The sequence below is a fragment of the Aptenodytes patagonicus genome, chromosome 5 (genome assembly GCF_965638725.1).
Source record: "Aptenodytes patagonicus chromosome 5, bAptPat1.pri.cur, whole genome shotgun sequence".
Classification (NCBI taxonomy): Eukaryota; Metazoa; Chordata; class Aves; order Sphenisciformes; family Spheniscidae; genus Aptenodytes; species Aptenodytes patagonicus.
In genome coordinates this window covers 7,830,221-7,849,204 of record NC_134953.1, presented here as the reverse complement: position 1 = coordinate 7,849,204, position 18,984 = coordinate 7,830,221, and the positions used below count along the sequence as shown (strand labels likewise).

The 18,984-nt window shown below is 40.7% G+C and overlaps 1 protein-coding gene across 4 annotated transcripts in view; it reads left to right on the top strand.

Moving 5' to 3' along the window:
* Positions 1–2,003: 2,003 nt before the first annotated feature.
* LRMDA (leucine rich melanocyte differentiation associated) overlaps positions 2,004–18,984 on the top strand; it is a 689,589-nt gene continuing 672,608 nt past the window's right edge. For all 4 annotated transcript variants that reach the window (XM_076338447.1, XM_076338450.1, XM_076338448.1 and 1 more), the window contains exons 1-2: positions 2,004–2,090; positions 6,621–6,721. In XM_076338447.1, coding sequence (XP_076194562.1) covers positions 2,061–2,090; positions 6,621–6,721 — 131 coding nt within the window. In that variant the 5' untranslated portion in view covers positions 2,004–2,060. The remainder of the gene's footprint in view (positions 2,091–6,620; positions 6,722–18,984) is intronic.

Genomic DNA, 18,984 nt, shown 5'->3' with positions numbered 1-18,984 from the left:
ACTTGTTATTATTTGTGTGTGCTATTTTGTAAACTCTTCAGGCAGGAATTTTTTCTTCTTGGATATCTCTAAAGTGACGGCTAACACTCTACTAAAATTAATACTAATAATATAGATAATGATGTGCTAAATTGTTTTCAATATAGTTATTCCAATTTTACCGGAGCGTGGTATCGAATTTGCTCCATTAAGACAAATACAGCTAACTATAGCAGTGGGCCACTTGGTGCCTCGAGCTGTGTGTGTTCAGTCTGATGGGAACCGCATGCTTGTAACTGAAGGAGAGATAAAAAGAGGTAGATACAGAAAGCGGAGAATGTATTGCTTTGTTTAAATCTACAGTTCACATAGTGCTTGTTTTCCTTGGCATACGTTATTTGCTGTATAATCTAGTAAATAAATAAAGGCACTGATTGTTTGAAGCACACTGAGTGATGACCTGAACTGGCAAGTATGCCTCGATGGAAAACTCGCACTTAGAGAAACAGAACTTTTATTCATCAGTGTAGGATCAGCTTATTTGCTGTGGATGAAGGGTTTGATTCTTCTCTGTCTTACACGGTATGAGGAAAATTAGATCCATGCGAAGCAATGGAGTGATTTGTTCATTGACTGTGTTTTGATTTTTCTACATGTTGGCCCATCTCTATTTTTAACACAATACATTCAAATAACAGGGAGGAAAAAAAAGTGGTACAAAACGGTTTTTTCCTCGGCTATTTGCTCTGTTTCCTGTCCAGCAGTCAGCGTCAAAGGAGGAACGGCTCTAGAGAAGGTGTAATGCCACAGCTGTACCAAGAATTTATTCTGTTGGTATTAAGAGGCAGAGCAGCAAGTATGCTATTAGTTTCTGCTGTGTTGCTGAATAAACTGTAGAAAGTGGTTTGCAGTGTAGAATACGTATCCTCCTGAAACTTATTTCCCCTCACAGCACGAGCCTCTGCTTTCAGCGAGGGCGAGTTATGCTGTATTAGCAGTAAAGGGGAAAGAAGAGCCAGATTTTTAAAGGTGCTTAGGCAGCTGAAGAGGTAGGTAGGCGACTAATAGAATTTAGGATCCAAGCCTGAGAAACCGAAGTATCTTTAAAAGTCTCACATAAAATTCTTACAGAAAACCTTCTATTTCCCTACTCTGCCTAACCAGTGGTAACCACCATCATGCCATCATTTTAATTAGCAAATTCTTGTGCTCCGGAAGGACTGGTGTGACAGGTATTTCTGATAATTCCAAAGGCATTTCTGTTTTCCACACAAATTACCCTATATTCTATAGACAAAAAGTATCGTCTATGGGGACGTGGGCGTCTCCTGTAGATAGCACGGGATCATTTCTGCAAGTATTGCTTCACCAGTGACATGCATCTCTTCAAAGGCAAGTTATGCTTTACGCCACGAATTCACGGGCTGCTCGGTGGGTGGAAAGCCAGTCCAGATGACCCTCCAAGTCCTCTAGCTCCTTACAGGGAATGAAATCCAAGCCCCAATTCCTCCACCACCATCACACCTCTCGGCTATTTCCGTCACTGCTTCCCAGGGCCTATTCCACCACTGCTACAACCCAACACGCGGTCCCAGCCTGGTGCTGAAACGCGGCAGCCGGGTACGTGGTGGCTGGACCTTCACTCCAGGCGAGGCATGGCAGCGGGGCCTGGAGCAGCCGCCGAGACAGGGACGTCTGCGGCCTGGAGACAGGCCCCACGCCAGCCCCGTGCTCTCGCCCTTCGCCTCCGTCAGCGTCCTGCGTTGGAGCGCACCCCCCCCGCCTCAGCGGGACGGTCCTGCCGGGAAGCCCGCGGCAGGGCCTCAGGGCGACCAGCCCGGGGGGCCGAAGCGGCGGCCGGACGCCAGGGCCGCCGGGGGCAGCAGGACCCCTGCGGGCCCGCCCGGGACCGCTCAGCCCGGCCGCAGGTGGCGGCGGGAGCCCCGCGCCGCCGCCGCCCCCGCCCGCGGCCCGGCCGCGCTTCCGCCCGCGTCAGCTGACTGCTGCGAGGAAGCGGCAGCGGCCTCGGCCCGGCCCGGACCCGAGCCCGCGGAAGCCCCGGCGCGGCCGCCCCCGCAGCCATGGCAGGGGTCGTGGTGAGCGGAGCCCAAGTAAGTGTCCGCCGCTCGCGGGGCCCGGGCGACGGCCCCACCTGCCGGGGGCAGCCCGCCCCGGCCGGCGCGTCCCCGCCCCCGGCAGCGGCTGCCCGAACTCCGCGCCGGCTCCCAGCCGCTCGGCCGGGGCGCTCGCTCCTCCGGGACCGGGACCGGGACCGGTCCTGGCCGGGGGAGGCTCCCGCGCGGGTGGGGGGCGGCGGGCTCGCACGGGGCCGGGGCGCTTTAGTTTCCCGCCGCACGTAGGCACCGCGCCACGGGACGCTGCTCAGGTATCGTCTCTCTCGCAAACACGCCGCTCCGGGGCCGCGCAGGGAAAGAGCCGAGGAGCCGTCCCTGCCCCCGGCAGCGCCGGGCGGCCCGGGGGGGAGGCGGTGCGGCGGGGGGGAGAAGGCGGGGCGGCCCCCGGGGGCGTGCTCAGAGTGGCAGGGGTTGGGGGTGTGCGAGCGCGGGGTTAACGGGTAGGTAACGGGGCAGCGGGGTGACGGGGGATTATCGCTCTGCCGCTTCTGCTGCTGCTGTAGCCTGCGCAGAGGCAACAGGCGTGTTTCTGGGGCTTTGCTGTGGGAGCCGCGGGGCCGTAACAGTTCACTCCCGTGCAAGGTCGGCTGCTGGCGGCGGAGCCCGACGCGGGGCCCGGTGGGCCGAGGAGCGTGTCGTGCTCCCGAGCGACCCCCGGTTGCTGTCGGAGCCTGCCGCGCTCAGGTTTGAGCAGGCTGCGGCGATAAACTGAAGGAGAAGGACTGAAATACGCGAAGCGTTGTTCCTGCTGAAAGTGAACGCTACGTATGTTCCGTTTTGGTTGAAGAGAGAAGTTGGGAAGTAAAACATCCTACTGGCCTTTACCCAGCGCCTCATTTGGCTACTGAAGAATGTTCTGGCAAAAAATGGATGTCATTACTGCTGAACCTGTGACTTAAAACTAGCAAAATATCCCCCCCCCCCCCCCCAAAAAAAAAAAAAAAAAAGAAGCTTGTCTTCTTTTTGAAACTGGTTTGCCATTAAACCAGGGTGCTGCCCCTCTAATTGCTTCTTTCACCTGGTTGCTATTTCTGTGTGGAATGCATGTAAATGTGTGTGTGATATGGAGGCAATTGGCTAATTTTGCAGCTGCTGGAGGAAACGGTTCCTGTGGTCTCTGTGGTGCACTATGGCACTGAGTAACATGCTGCCGCCTTCCCTTGAGCGTGCCTTGAGCCCCTTCAAGTAAAGCATATTCTTAATTTGGCGATGTGCCTAACGTAGACTCTTCTAACAGCACAGAGTAAAATATAACGCTCAGCTGACTGGAAGTATTCTCCAGATGTAATTCCCTTCCATGGAAGGGAATATGCAATATCTAGAGTTCATACGTGACCTATTTGGTGACATTCTTTAATAAAGATGTTACTTTATGAGTTACTAAGATTACAGTATCATTGTAAAATGATTCCAGAGATTAAATGGTAATATCCTCTGAAACTAAAGCAGAAGAGAGGTGCAACTGCTATTGACTGGTTAACTTATGTTTTAAATATTTTGTAAAAACGTATTTTTTTCCTGAATTACATACAGCGTGTTGAAGAGTCTGCAAGAATGTCTGAGACGTCCATAGCCTATCTGATGCTGGGCTTTGTGGGAAACTTTCTGAACGTTTCAGTGGGATATTGAGCAGGGCACCAGTAATAAGAATGATTGACTGTGACCAACCTGTATTAGATTTGAGTTGGAGAATTAGGCAACGGAAACATCTACATCCAGTTTTTAATCCACGTGATGTGCTGTGACTGGTATAGAAAAATCTAAGAAATCTCCTGTTACTGATGTGCCTTGCACCCAAAGAGCTGATGAGGAGTCTTGGGAGAAGTGTGCTTGCTCTCGTCTCTCAGTGATGACATCTCTGGATGTGTACTTGAAAGCTCGTACTCATTTTGAGGGTATTTGAGATGGATGCAAAAGGAGGAATACTGAATGATGTACATTTTATTGTTTTCTGGGTAAAAGATCTTGAACTGAAAGAATGCAAGTGAAGAAATGTTATTCTTCTGTTGTCCAGACTACCGAAGTCTTGTTTTATACCAGCATTGTTCAAGGATTAAAGAGCAGAAGAGTGGGGAAATAACTCTTGAAAACTTGTTCAAAAAGGCTTATCGTGTATTGTATCGCTGGCAGTTGCTGCTGTTCTTACAGTAATGAGAGTTCTTGGGTATCCGAAGCAAGTTCATGTATGTGGGGTATAGAGATCTGAAATTGAATGCACTTTGTGTATTTTGTGGAAAAATAAATCTATTTGTTTTAAATTAAAAAAGGTGCTTGTACTGTGAGTGTGCTGAAGTGGACTTTGTGGAAGTAAAATTCCTTTTACACAGCCTCAGCATTAAAATGTCACGACAACCATATTTCATCTGCAAATGCGCCTGTGGATAATCTGTTTGTACCAGTTGTGCAAATATATTTGTATGTTATAACAGTTCAAAGGCTGAAGCTTTGCGACATTTTATGTATTTTTGCCTCCTGTGTGCTCCAAAACAGATTTGTATGAACTTTTTTCTTCAACTTCTGTTCTTGTGGAGCTAGAACATTTATGGCCAGGTAAGTTTTTGAAGCATGGGAACGCAGGTCGGAGTCTTTTGCTCCTTCTCCACCACCCTTCCCTGGGTGAAAAGCAAAGTGGTGGTCTGTGCTCTTGCTATGTTTGTAGTTGCTCAAGACGGTCTTGCCCTCCTAGTGTTAATAGGCATCGTATTTTAGTCATTTCTATTTCAACATGTTACATTGAACTAAACGCTTAATCCAAAGTATTATTCTGCTGTTACTGTGGTGTCTTTCCAAGGCTTTGCAAGCATTAGTTTATGGAAATCTACCATTCAGTGAAGAACGAAGCAATTCTTGTATGCATAGCTGCATGTATGTTGTAAAGTGCGTTGTAGTTGTCGTGGATGAAAAGTGGAGGAAAAAACCCCACCATATTCAATAAATTCTGCAAAACGGTTTCTGTTGTGTCCAAACCATTAGGATGCCAACTATCCAAACCAGTTCCTTTCCCTTTTGTCCTTATATTTGCTAGTCACGTGTGTGTCTGGTAGCAGAATTTATTGCAAGAGAGGGTATGGTTTAACAAGGGGAAGAAGTTGTTAAACTGAGCTTCAAGCTACCTGTTTTCTGCTCGTAAAAATTATTTCACTGTTGTCAGCTTTATCTGTTGAAGTTATTGAACAAAATGAATTAAATGGGATGCAATATAGTATTATCAGATTGCAATCATTTTTAGAGTGTAAGAGACTGGGATGACTTGCAAAAGTACGTACCGTCAGTTTGTTCTGCAGAGGAGTCTCTAGTTTAACAGAAAGTGAAATACTATCAAAACAGAGTTTGACTGACTTTTTTGCATATTTTTCAGCTAGCATCTTTTAGACCGATGGGATATGGTCTTGAAATTGACTTTATATTAAATATTTAGATAATAGCAATATCTTACAGATAGCGGTCTAACAGAGTGTTGAAATCTGCTTAACTAGCAAGTTGCCATTTAAGGGCAACTAAGATTTCTTTAGCACAAAATCTGAAACGTCGGTGTTTAGGCTGATATTTTGAACGCTGGGGGTGTGAGCCAATAGGGGTGTATAGAACTCATGACAGTAGGTTTGGCAGGCGTCGTGGGGATTCGTTGAAGAAATTAAACCGAAGACTTCTAAGACAATACAGCAGAGAGAATAGAAAAAGTTTAGCTGTTTTATTGTTTGTGTTTTTCTGGAAATATTACCACTCACTTCATCCTGGCTTAAAAAAAAAAAAAAAAAAATTAAATCAGAGTAGGCTGTATTTTTGCTACCAGTAGTTCTTCCTATGTTTGTTAAAGGCGGGTTAGATGGGCTGGTATGAAAAAGAGCAAAGACATTCACAAGTCTTTTGGGTATAAGGAGAAGTGTGATCTGAACACAGGTGTTGAAGCCAGAGATCTTTAAGACTTACAGGATTGTCTGAGAAAAGCTGCCTGCTTGGTTTTTCAAATCTTGGGCCGCCCTCTTGCTCTGTCCCTAGCGTATGGCTGGGAATAATAATCTCCTCCAGGAATGGTTGTGAGAATGGATTGACAGTACACTGCTTAGGTATTTCTGGACCAAACTTTCCAAAGTGACCTTTTAGTGTGTTGTGTACCGAGAGGCAAACTAGAAAGTCCTTTGAATGGCTTCTGATCTTTCAAAAAAATTTCTTCTGGAGTGTATCAGAATGGTAATACAAAGTAATGTTAGATCAAAGTATTAACAGTGGAATAGAAGAAATGCGATGTATTTGATCAAATCATTTGTACCTGAAAGGAGACAACACATTGTACGTTAAGACTATAGATGTAGTAAATATTAAGGTGATTGTATCCATAGGAAAATGAGATTGTGATAGATTCTATAGCAGTAAAACTGGTGTAGCGTAAAGCTGTAACAAATATTTACTGTATTGTGTGTTGTCACTGGAACAATGAGCCAGAATCTGGACAGGAAACTAAATAATCCACTTACGAAATGTTTCCTTTTTGCTTCTGATTCTCAGGTGTCCTACATTAGTCAAGACTGTGAAGAAATTCCAGAATTCCTAGGAAGAAAATATGGACATATGGCAAAAAGGCTAGATCTTAGCTTCAACTTGTTAAGGTATGTGGCAATATATAGATTTTTCAAGTGCAATATGGGATACCAACTCCAAAAATAAAATATTTATTTTTTTTTTCCCAAAGTAGAAACATACATGTATGTCAGGTACCTTTAGTTGTTATCGAGTGGGCGACACTGTTTTATAGGCAATGTTTGTCTCCTTTTCTTGCACGCTTCAAACACAAATAACCAGGTGAGTCTGGAAATTTCTTGTGTTAACATAAATGATGCCCAATGAGGAGCTTATGGTTTGTTCTCTACTCAAAATGGAAAATAAGCATCGTTACCTGAAGAAGTGAAGAATGGGATCAAAAGTGAATTGTTCTTAACCGAAATACAAGTAAGTGTGTGCTTCTCTCCCATCTTTTTATTTGCAGATCTCTGGTTATTACCCTAAACGGTTTGTAATACTCAGATGATGTGCTTTTGTTGTATGATTTTATTTTGGGGCAGCTGTGTAGTTAAGTGCTAAAACTAAGTGCAGTTAGAGTTTATAAATAAATTCTGATTATTTTAATGTACGGGTTGATTTAGAATTCTGTAGTATTCCCATTAGTTATTCCAGTATCCTTTCTCATTTAATCCTTGTGAGGGAGCCTGGTGAGGTTCAGCAGTGTATCTTTCAGGTTGGCAACTCCGTAGGTAAGTCGGGAAAGAGGAATGGAGCGTAGTTGTCTGTTTAAGAAAAAGCATAGTTTTTCAGTGGTAGGGTTGGGCTCTTTTGAGTTTTCCTTTTATTTTCTTGAGGGTAAGCTTGGAGTCCGCTTGTGAGGGGGAAGACATGTAGAAGTAGTGTGCTGGTGCCTTGTTCTCCTAGGGGGAACAACCACTGGTTTTAACTTAACACTCATAAAATGCTATCCTGAGCTACTGTCAGCTCTGAAAGACTGATTCCTGCATGCAAGAGGTAGCAGAGCAAAGGAGGCACTAAACAGCCTGTGGATTGTTATTGTCTTATACTTCTGGCTGATGACTCTGTACCTATGGAAATTGTAATCAGAAGAGAGAGTTTTGCTAGAGGAGGGAACTGAGTGGGCATTTTTTATTTTGTCATGAAGATAATTCAAGTTTTGTATGTGTATTCAGATTTAATACGTCATCAACAAGACTGCTCCTTCTTTATGCCTCTGAAAGTACTACCTCTGGAAAAAAAAGAGTTTGTTTCTTTCATTTAATGCATGATTGGAAGAACAGTTCCTCTGAGTTTGTTTTATTTCATGAAGTAAAATATTAACATTAAATCTAGATGTAAAATACCACTTTAAAACTTTAAGTCATTAGTTCATGTTTTCATGGAGATCTTAATTGGTGGTGTATTTCTCAAATCTGTGTTTTCATCCCTTCTTTCCTTCCCTACCCAAAACACTATCACTTAGCCTATTTTTCAGAAGGGATCTCATTTGGTTTTATTGGGGTTTGGGGAAAAAAAAGTGTGTTAATCTTTTGTGGGGAAATGTGAGAGAAAGTGCTAGTTTTTGGAGTAGCTGCAGTCAACTTTTGATATAGGATAGCTTGCTGTTGCTTGCTGTTGTAAAGCTGTAAAAGTATTCGAAGGCCAGAAATCAGATCTGGGGAAAGGGGAGAGGTGGTTTTTTGTTTTGTTTTGTGGGTTTTTTTTTTGGTGGGGTGTTTTTTTTGTTTGTTTTTCTTTTTTCTTTTTTAGCTTAGGGAAGCTAATACTAAATGTGATGAGAGTGGTAATGTTTTCTTATTAGAGCTGTGATAGATATACTAAGCGTATAGAAACTAAGAACGAAGTATTTATTATACAGTAGCTGTTCAGACTGGTCTGCACTCAGATATGAACGCTTCGCCTGCATATTGTAGGCAGAGTCAGATAAGACGTAGAATAAATGTCGTAGCCTTAAATGAATGTGAATATAGAAGAGATGTCTTGGGCAGCTGTTGAAGCAAGTGTAAACAGCAAGATCATTGTCATCTTCTTTAAACAAATATTATTGCTTGAAAAATCTGACAATGCTGTAGTAGAATGATGAGTTTTATGATTTTTATCAGTGAATGTTAATTTGAAAAGTTTAGTATGCTGTTTTCAGTGGGGAAGAAAGTCTAAACTTAATGCCTCTTTGAAAAGGAGTTTGATTTTCTAGAAAAACTTGCTATCTGTTGGTAAAGGCATAAGTTCAGTGAAGAAGACCAAGGGTGGTCAAAATCTAGAAAAAGATAACGAGAATATTGGCACAGTAGTTATTTGCAGCAAAGACATTAGTTTTCATTATAATATGATTCATTACTAGATGAGAGTGTGTGTGTGTGTGTTCTTGGAAAGAAAAAATATTTCAACGGTCATAAATTTTTTAGCCTGTATTTAAGCCAGAGAAATGCTGAAATATTTAAGTTACCTGTTCTCGGTGTTAAGCAGTAAAGTACTTACCGACCTTTTTTTAATGTTATTTTGCATATAGGGTTTCTGTGTCCTAGCCTCTGTAAGTATGGCTACTGCCAAGTGTATTTTGGGAAGGAGTCATCCTCCTGTTGCAGGCAATAAATTCTGTTACGTAGACGTGTCAGTAGAATTTCTGACAACATAACAATTACATTAAGAATTTAAGAAATTGAGCATAGAGGGAAGATTTTTGTTTTAATTTTGTGGGCAGCAGTATTTGCAGTCACGTTATTTGATATTGCTGTCATGGGTGTGGTTGCATGGAGAGAAAGAGAGAGAGATCTCTCTGTCGTAGTAACGTGTTCAGCTTTGTGGTCAGTTGGCAGCAAACTCTTCTCGCAAGACGGCGCTGTCCTTTCCAAACCAGCAGTCGTGTGCAGCTGTAGACTTGCAGTCTTTACTGTGCGCGCACACACACGCTTATCCACCTGAGAGACTCTTATCAGAAAGATGTATTTGTACTGCATGATACAGATGTCACAAAACTTTCTTACGCAACTGATATAATGTAATACTTGATTGGACAATTGCTTTAGCGAATCGTACTGATTTTGATACCGCTATAATGTAGATAACTTTGTTGCAAAAGTCAGGATAGAGCCAGGTAAGTTATTTTGCCGTTTAAGGCTTTCCACTGTAAATGGGTGTTTTCAGAGGCTTGTCCAGGTGTACTGGAAAAAGGGTGGGAAGACTGGCTGGTGCTGTTAGTGAAGTGGGAAATTAGTCAAACATGCTATATTTTGTGACTTACACGCAAACAACTTTGCCAAGCTTGTCCCTTAATAACATATTTCAAGAGACGCTGTTGTGTTTTTCTGGAAAATATAGCTTATTTTGTACAAACCAAGGAGTTTCTCCCCCCACCCCCCACCCCCTTTTTTTTTTAAACTTGTTGAGTTGATACACATTTAGATAAAAATTTTAAAAAATTTAGGGATATCTTCTAATTAATTATTGGTTGTTACTGCACTTCTGTCTGCTTTTTTCTGCAAAGAAGAGTAATTCAATGGAGTGGATTCAATGTTCTTATGTGTGGTGGTTTTGTTACTCAGTTTTCTCCAATTTTTTCTTTTTGGGTGTGATATAAACACATAAATGTACACAGGACTGGAGAACTGAATTGGAGGAGGGTAGGGTTGTCATTAGTTCTTTTGTATTGGCAATTTAATTCAGAGGAAAATGTGTATTTTTCACCAATTTTTTCTGATTTCAGAGTTCTTCCCAGGCTGGAGCTCCTTCCTCTTTATTAAATAAAAATTAGGGCCTGTGTAGATGCTTAATTGTCTTTGCATCAGATGTGGTAAATCTAATAACAACACTTGATTAAATAATCACAAAAAGTTGCTCTTTAAAAGAATTGTCGTTCTTGTTTGCCTTTTTTCCAAGAACTAGCGTCTCTCCTTGTTTACCCTGAGCGATGCACGGATCCAACTCTCTTTCTTCTGGCAGCCAAAGCAAAGTGACTGTTACCAGTCGCAATGGTTACGCATCTCCCCTTTTCCCTGGGAGGGAAAGGAAAGATAGAGTGGCAAAAGGGAACTTTTTTATGGGGATGTTGGGGGAAAAAAGAGGAGTAACAGCGATTTGTTGTGTATGAGGCAAAGGGAAAAACCGGTGTGTACTTAAAAGCATGCTAGTTGTAATCAGCAAGATATGGTACCACTGGTTGCCTCCTGTTTACACCTCTGGCAGACGGAAATCCTTCAACCCCAGACCACTATAGTCCACTTGTGAGTTATTTCTTCTCATGCTGTTTTCCTTACAGTTTTGGTTTAAATAGTTTCTAATGTCTTTTGTTTCCTTTTGGGACTAACGGGGGTTGTGAAGAAGATGGAGCCAAACTCTTGTCAGATGCACAGCAAAAGGACGGGAGGCAGTCGTCACAGGTTGCAGCAAGGGAATTTCCAACTGTTTGTAAGGAAAGGCTTCACGATGAGAGAAAGGTTGAGTGGAAGAGGTGCCCAGAGAGGCTGTGGACTCTCCATCCTGGGTGATATTCAAAGCGCAACTGGACAAAGCCGCAAGCAACCTAATCTAACTTTGGAGTTGCCCTGCTCTGAGCAGGGGATTGGACTAGATGACCTCCAGATGCCCCTTCTGACCTAAATTATACTGTGATTCTGCATCTTTATTGGTGTGGTCATCATAAAACAGCCTGAGTTGTAGCAGCTCTTTCGATTTGATATTGGTAGTGATTTTCAGCTATTTTAGAAATGAACTGTTTACGCTGTGTATTTTCAATAAGGCATGTTTCAGGAGCAGAGATGTTTTGCTTTGGAAATCTGCTCCTGAGTCTCTCATGGCAACTGTATTTGATAGCCTTCCCTGTTAATAGACTACTGTAAAGGCTTTTGTATTTTCTTTCATAATATGTGGTAAGCGTTCCCTGGTTCCCATTTAATGAAAGCATGGAGTATGGGAAGGAAAGTCACTGATGTGCTAGTGTTAGTGTTACTGGGAGGCTTTGCTGAAAAGGATTTCAAGGGGGGATGAAAAACTATTGTTGATCGTTGGAAGTTAAAGCTATTGGAAAAAAAAAAGGTAAATAATAATCACTGGTGAAGGAAGGAAAAGAATAAGTAAGAAGGATGTGATGTAGGTAGGGAGTAGAGATTTGAATGAAATACAAAGATTTTTTTTTTTTTTTGGATGCATCTTGCTGTCTTGTGGAGGGAAAAAACCAAACCCTATTCAAAGGTTCTTTTATTTGTCTTAGATAACTTTCTTTGTGCCAAATTTCTCCTTTAACATTAAAGGCTAAATGCACTCCAGTGCTTGAGTAACAGGTGTCAGTGTTTTTGTACAAATAGGCGCTGTGTTTTTATAAACAACATCTACAGTTCGATTCACAGAGAAGCCCATCTTCTAATTTTGTCCTGAGTAGTTTTAAACGTGTGAGTTGTTTTCCTTTTTCTTACGGAGATTTCTTCTGGGTCTAAGCTATGAGGCGAAAGGGAGAGTGAATCTTTAATCTTGGCCAATGAGGGAGGATTAATCCAATAATTGTGCTCATGGAGATACAGATATCTCTTCCCTCTCTCTAGGGTGCAGATTATTTCTGCTAGAAGCATGAATAATTTGCACAGTGTGTGCTTGTGCATATTTTCCACTGTCCGATTAAGAGGGTGTATGTATGAAAACATCCCCTTGAACTTTAATCCTAGTCTGGAATGTTCCTCCATGACTTTTGTGAGGCTGAGGCTTTGTAATATCCTCTCTGTGGACTAGAGATTGTTTGTTCCTCTCTTCTGCCTACTGTTTTCTTGCCTGGGTGAATATGCAAGTGGCAGCTTGAAACTGGGCTTCGGTTTTACAGGGCATGTTCCTCTGTGAGTTGAGTATGTGAAAGAGAGGCTCTCTTTTTTTTTCCCCCCTTCTTTTTTTTTTTTTTCCTTTCCTTGCCACCTTTCCAGTCTGTGCAGCAATAAGACACGCAGAACAGGAAGATGAACAACAAAAGAGAGATGGAAATAAAAGCCAGAATTCAAAACAAAGCATGACATATTTTTTAAAAGCCTTTAGGCTGATCTTTATAGCCTTTTAAAATGTTGAAAAAAATGCACTATTGTTAAAACTTTTTGATGGTTTTATTTATAAGGTAGAAAAATATTTTCACCATAATTGGGTAACTCTTAATCGTAGCAATTGCATATTTATCAGTGTGAGGGGCTGTTATTAATGTAGCTGTCATGCACAAACACATTTCTGCATTAAATCCATTTAGTATGTGCATTATTCGGTCTAGAATGTCACCAGGACATCAAAGCCCCCTTAGGCATAAGAGCACAGTGCCCTGCTGTGGCTGCAGAAAGGGCTTGATCAATAAATGTAACATGTTAATGCAGAGCAAATAGAATAAAAGATTTCTTTGACAAGACATGAAAAATCACCTTGTGGCAGCTGGCATGGTGATGCCATTTCAGCGGAGACACTAGCAAAGTTGATCTGACAAGTAAAGAGGAGAGATGATGGTTATAAGGTGCTTTTGTTTCAAACTTCTTTCTTGACCTGTCAGGTTTTGAAGGAGCCTGAATGGCCCTTTTTTGTCATGTGAAAATTGTAGTCTTAGGCAGTTATGAAGCAGTTATCTCTTCTCAAATTGTGAATGCTGCTGTTTAATTGATTCACTTAGCATTTGAAACTGTCACGCATTAATAATTGCTAAATCCTGTAGATACTGCTCCAGTGTGTCATGCTTAAATGTGTAGTTATCAGAAAATTAATATCCTTAATGAACCGATGCTTTCAAACTAGCATTGCATGAAATCTCTTTTGCCCTTTCATTTGCTGAAGGTGTATCAGCCAGTTTTCAGAGACCCCCTCCCCCCCGACAGTTGTGTGGTTTTATTTATTTATTTTTTTTGATGCCCGACAAATGCCAGCTTTGCTTTGGGTACATAGTGTGCTCAATGACAATAAATATAGTAATTATGCTGGAGTTAGTAATTAACATAATTATAGTCAATTACGACAAATACAGTACAGAGCTAAATAAATGAGGGTGAGAAATTAGCAAGCTAATTGATTTACCTTACTTGCTGCTTTTTCTTGCACCTAGCAGTTGCAGATTTTCTGCAGGAGAAAGAGTGTTGTTTACAAATAGCTGATTGTGTTTTGAAATAATTCTGTCTTATGGCTCTCGCTCCTGTTTCTTTTACACTGAGGTGAAGAGGATTGAAATGTGGGGTAGTGGTTAGAAGGAGAAAGGAGCTGCTGTTCTGTCCTCATTGAACACTTTGAAGGAAAACGTATGCACTTGCTTTAATTTTAGATGCTGCTTACAGTATTGAAGGGAAAAAAAAAAGTCATGATTCTTTACAAACAAAACACATTGCTACAGAAATTTTGGTCATATATTTTAATCCCCTTAGGTGTGGCCTGAGTTATCGAAGAGACGTCTATCTATCTGTTTGTTTATTGATGTTTGAGAGATCTGCACAGCACTGGATAGCTAAAGAAAGAATTCAAATCGTTCAAGTAATCCAAGTGTGCTGAAACAATATGCCCTTGTTCAGCCATCAGTTTCAATAATTTAGAACCATTGGACCAGTAGAGATGCATAGTATCATAACATTTGTGCACATTATAATTGCCTGTTTTGTTTCAAGATGATTTATAGTATGTTGTCTGAAATAAGTGTATTGGAGCAATGCAGTTAATCTGTTTCACTCTTCTTGGTTTTTTTGTTTTCTTTCAAGCATGACCACAGTTTACTATGTGCAAAGAGAATTAATATGTTTAAGTAATGAAGATTTTGTATTGCTTTTCAAAAAAAAGATGTTTAGTAGTAGCTGAGATTTCTTTCTTGCTCTAAGAAAACAGTGGTTTACAAATGTTTGTAAATTTTATACTTGGAATAGTTCACTATTTCAAGGTAAACGGAATTGTATTTAGAGACTTCAACAAAGAGATAGCGTTTTCCACAGCTAAGCAATCCGCAGTGTATAAATTCTTGATAATTTTTCTCCTACTATTGCAGTAATGTGTCGAGTTCATATGAGTAGGTTTGTAGTTTGAGGTGGGTACTTAAAGTTTAACCATAAGGGATATCCTACAGTAAGCACAAGATGCTGTTTTTTAAATAACGTTGAAAGGTTATGAATGTCTGAAAATAAATGTACACTAACACTACTAAGGGTGGTCATTCTTTAGAAGCAATTCAGTTGGAAATCAATTTGCTAAATGAAATATTTATACACAAGGAATCATTTAAATTATTTAAAATTTACAGATGTAATGGTCTTTCAGATGAAGTCTTACATGTTTATTAGTCACTATGGACTACATTATGCGTAATTATCTTGCTATTAAAATAACTATGAAATAGTCTTATCCTACTAGATGGACTGAAGACAGGTGTGATGATGGGTTCACTTGCTACATGGGTAATACCTAGGGAGTTGTATAAGATAAAGTTTTATAGGTGTATGCCTGTTGTAAAAATGGAAGGAGAGTATTACCAGTAATAAAAAGGATTTTAGACTGCAAATATTAATTCTACTTTTGATAGTTGATAGACAATCAAAACTAAATCTACTCCTTGTTCTCTTCTTCCCCTCCTTTTCCCTCCCACCATGCCTCCCCCTTTTGAAAAGTGGCATTTCAACAGGAACCAGATGTGATCTGGGTAATGTATAAGGAAGACTTTTTTTTTTTCCCTTTGAAAACTTTGAGTAATATTAAAAAATACTGTTAAGATACACCTTGTCTCGCATACGGTAACCGTGCCTGTGTTCTGTTACTTTGTCAACTTTAAATGTGACTATAGAATATTTGCCTTTACAAAGTATTATCTGTGCGCGTTTTTGTGACTTGTATATTTTCCTGCTGTGTCTTATTTGCAGTCATTGGTTTATTGTTGATGTGAAGGGGACCAGCGAATGACTAATTTTAAAAATATCAAATTAATGGCTTATGGTATGTATTTCAATACCGCACTGATTTCAGCATACTGTGCCAAGGATGCAAGTTGGTTTTTTGATGCAGAAGTTATTTTTCCAAACTCAGTAACATGTAAGGACAAACTTAGAGTATAAATTGTTGTATTTCAATCTTGTACTGGTGGCTGTTACCTTCTTTAGTCCCAACAGCCTCTCTTTTTGTCCATTGATCCTTGCTTGACTTTTTATGGCCACATAGTCACTAACGGACTGTGAAAACACTGCAGTATATATACTTCTGACCCCCAGTGCTGGCCATTATCCATTGATTTACTGTATCTGACAGATCAGAACATAAGATTGTTTTCTGTTCTGCTTTTCTCAAGAAGGCTTAACATTGTGGAGGGAGTTGTCTTGAGAGTGTATCATGTGGCAGAATTGGGCAAAAGCTTGTTACCTGAACCTTTGGGGGGGGGTGTGTCAGTGTGTGTTCATATTGTGTAGTGGAGAATTCTTGGGAGGATTACCAGAGCTGTTAAATCTGATAAAAATGTTAAACGTACTGCACAATTTGACATGAAGTAAAATAAGGTTGTGAGCTTGAACTGTTACATCCTTAAATATAGCTAGTGAATATTGCTGTGATGGATGATGAAAGTTGGTTTTTTGGTGACATCCATCTCTAAGGGGCTGTTGCAATCATGAGTAAAGGTGAGATCTGTACTCCTGAACAAAGGTGAGTAACAAACTCCTTGGACTTGAACAGAGATCGGATGTCATATTAAGCATTCATTGACTCAAAGCTGTTGGTAAGACCTTTTGACTGAGGCAGAGCATTTCCCAGTGAGCTGATGTTTGCATCCCATTGTTTTCCCTGTGTTTGCATGAGCAGGGAGTGAACTGCTTTCTCTTGATCTGGTTTCCTGTGTGAGATTGAAGTTGGTTTTTGGGGTGATGCTGGAGGCTAAATACACACATTCTGCACTTGTTCTCTGGGCACCCGGAGGGCTTAATTCACTGGCACAGTCAATCCAGCTCCTCTTGTAAGAGAACTGTAATCGGTCTTAAACAAAAATTAGTTTTTGTTTTGAATTCCGTTCTGAATGACAGGAATCTGTGTCAGATTGAGAGAAAATCAGTTAGTTAATAAATGGAAGACTACCGCAATCTGTGGAAAGTATTGGCATTTGGAGGAGAAATAGTTTGATGCACTTGTTTTAGCTTTCAGAGAATGTCGATAGATTGCAAATAATGTCTTGGTGACTTCTCCTGCATAGTCTATGGTTATCTGGATTTTAAGACCGAGAACTACTTTTTTTTAAAGAGTATTGGGGGTTAAAGAAAAGGACATGATAAAGAGCATGTTATAAGTATAGTAATCGGATGGACCATTCTTACTTTCTGACATCCTTAATCTCTCTTACTCTAAAACAGTATTTCCTCATCACTGCTGTTGTGAAACAAGAGCGAAGGACTGCAGAAATAACTGTTGTCTGAGGACAAGGAACTTGACTGAAGGGAAGAACCTGCATTAACCCTGGAGCTATTGTCTCTGTCTTTTCCACTCTGTTTTGTTGAAAGGTATCTTCTTCTCTCCTTAATGCAGTACACAAGATTCCCAGCATCTAGTTGCAGATGTAAAGAACTTGACTAGTTTTGCTTACCAATCACTGAGTAAGAAGGGTCTCTGTCCTCCAGTATTCAACAGACCTCCTGAGTGGTCATGGTACAAACAGCTAGTTGGCATTTGGCAGGTAAAATCCTTACAAAGCTTCTGTTTATGCATTGCGTGTTTGTTATATGTTGTCTTGTGTGGTTTGTCCCATTTTTGAGATCTTGCATTTTATATAAATCATCTTTACATAAATTATCTTGGAGATGATTTTTCAGTTTAAAAAGACAATCCCCAAACCCTTAGCTCATGCAAGTGTGAAGAATGAGTATCATAGAAGTGCAAAAGGGCCATGCATTTTTCTCAGGCTCAGGAGTCAGCATGTCAAACCAGACACGCTATACAATAATTATACTGTCTTTAAGGTCATAGTTAATGCAGTGTGATAGCTCAGTTGCAGGCTTGACCCGTGAACTGATGCTGGCAATCATCTGAAGTTTTATGATTTTTATTTCTGGTTTTGTTTTGTTTCTCCTGGTCTTTCTTTTTGACCATGCTTGCCTGAGTGAGTTGCTCACTGGTAGAGTTGGAAGATATTTCCTTTCTTTATAATTTCTTCTCCATTTTTAACTTAATTTGCCCGCTGAGTCCGTAAGTGGTAGCAGCGAATGTGCTTCGTATAATACAGCCGTAAGAGTTTGTTCATTTTTAAAACCATCTCATTGCTCATGTTTGTAGGAACCCTTGCTATGGTGAAAGACTATAATAGAAATCACTTTTAAAAGAACACAAGTAAGAGATGCAAAATACCTAATGTTAGGGGACACTTTGTAATCCATCCAAAACTCAGGGAAGTTGATAAGCTCTTGCAAATTGGACCAAACTCGAATAGCTTCTCTTCAAGTGCTTAAGTCTCTAATGTTTTACCTGTGCGGTTGGTATATGAGCTGTACTGGTAGATAGTGGTACTTGAACGTGCACACACTTCCAGTTCATTTTTTCATAGAAAGTATAGTGTGGGGGGGATGCTGTTGTCGGAAGTAGTTTACTGGCATTTAGTACACATATGCACACACAGAGACACACACACAAAACAACATCTTATATATAAACATCTTTATAATATACGTATAATGCCTTTATAGATATTATATGTATAATATATAAATTATATTCTTAATATATAAAAATTTGGGGGTGATACTCTAGTATTTGGTCTACTTTGATTCAGCACTTGCAATAGGGCTTTGTCAGCGACAACCTTCCCATACTCAACCTAGAAAGAAAGAACATGTTACTTACAGGTTACTAAGAAAAAAAGATACAACACATCAGAGATGGGTGATTGGGAGAGATAACTGACCTTGAGGGAACTGGACCAAAATGGGAGCGGTCTTGGGGTGAAAAAGTACTTAAGGAACAAGAAATTACAAATTTCTCTCTCCCTTTTGATTGTTTTATCTGAACCTACCTACGTTATAACAGATTTTTGTTATTTTTAAACTCTCTGCTCCCTTCTTCACTCCCTCCTCCATAAGCTCTCAGAAGCACTCGGTATTGGTCTTGGCATCGGCTTTTATTGAGGCTGATAGGAGGAAGGTTACATCAGCATGGTGGTGTTAGTCCAGTGGTGACTGATGCCTATTTCAGGTTATGCGCTGTTTGGCATAGGCGCCAACTCATTGTGTTTGGGCTTGGTAGAAGTCAGGCTCTTGCTCTGTCGATATTGTTGCACCGAAGACTAGAGTCACAATGTTTGGCTTATTGTCAGCTTCAAACTTAATTTTTTATTTTTGTAAAACAAATAAAGGAATTTAAAAAGTTGTGGGGGATTTTTGTTTGGGTTTTGTTGTTTTTTTTTTTTTTT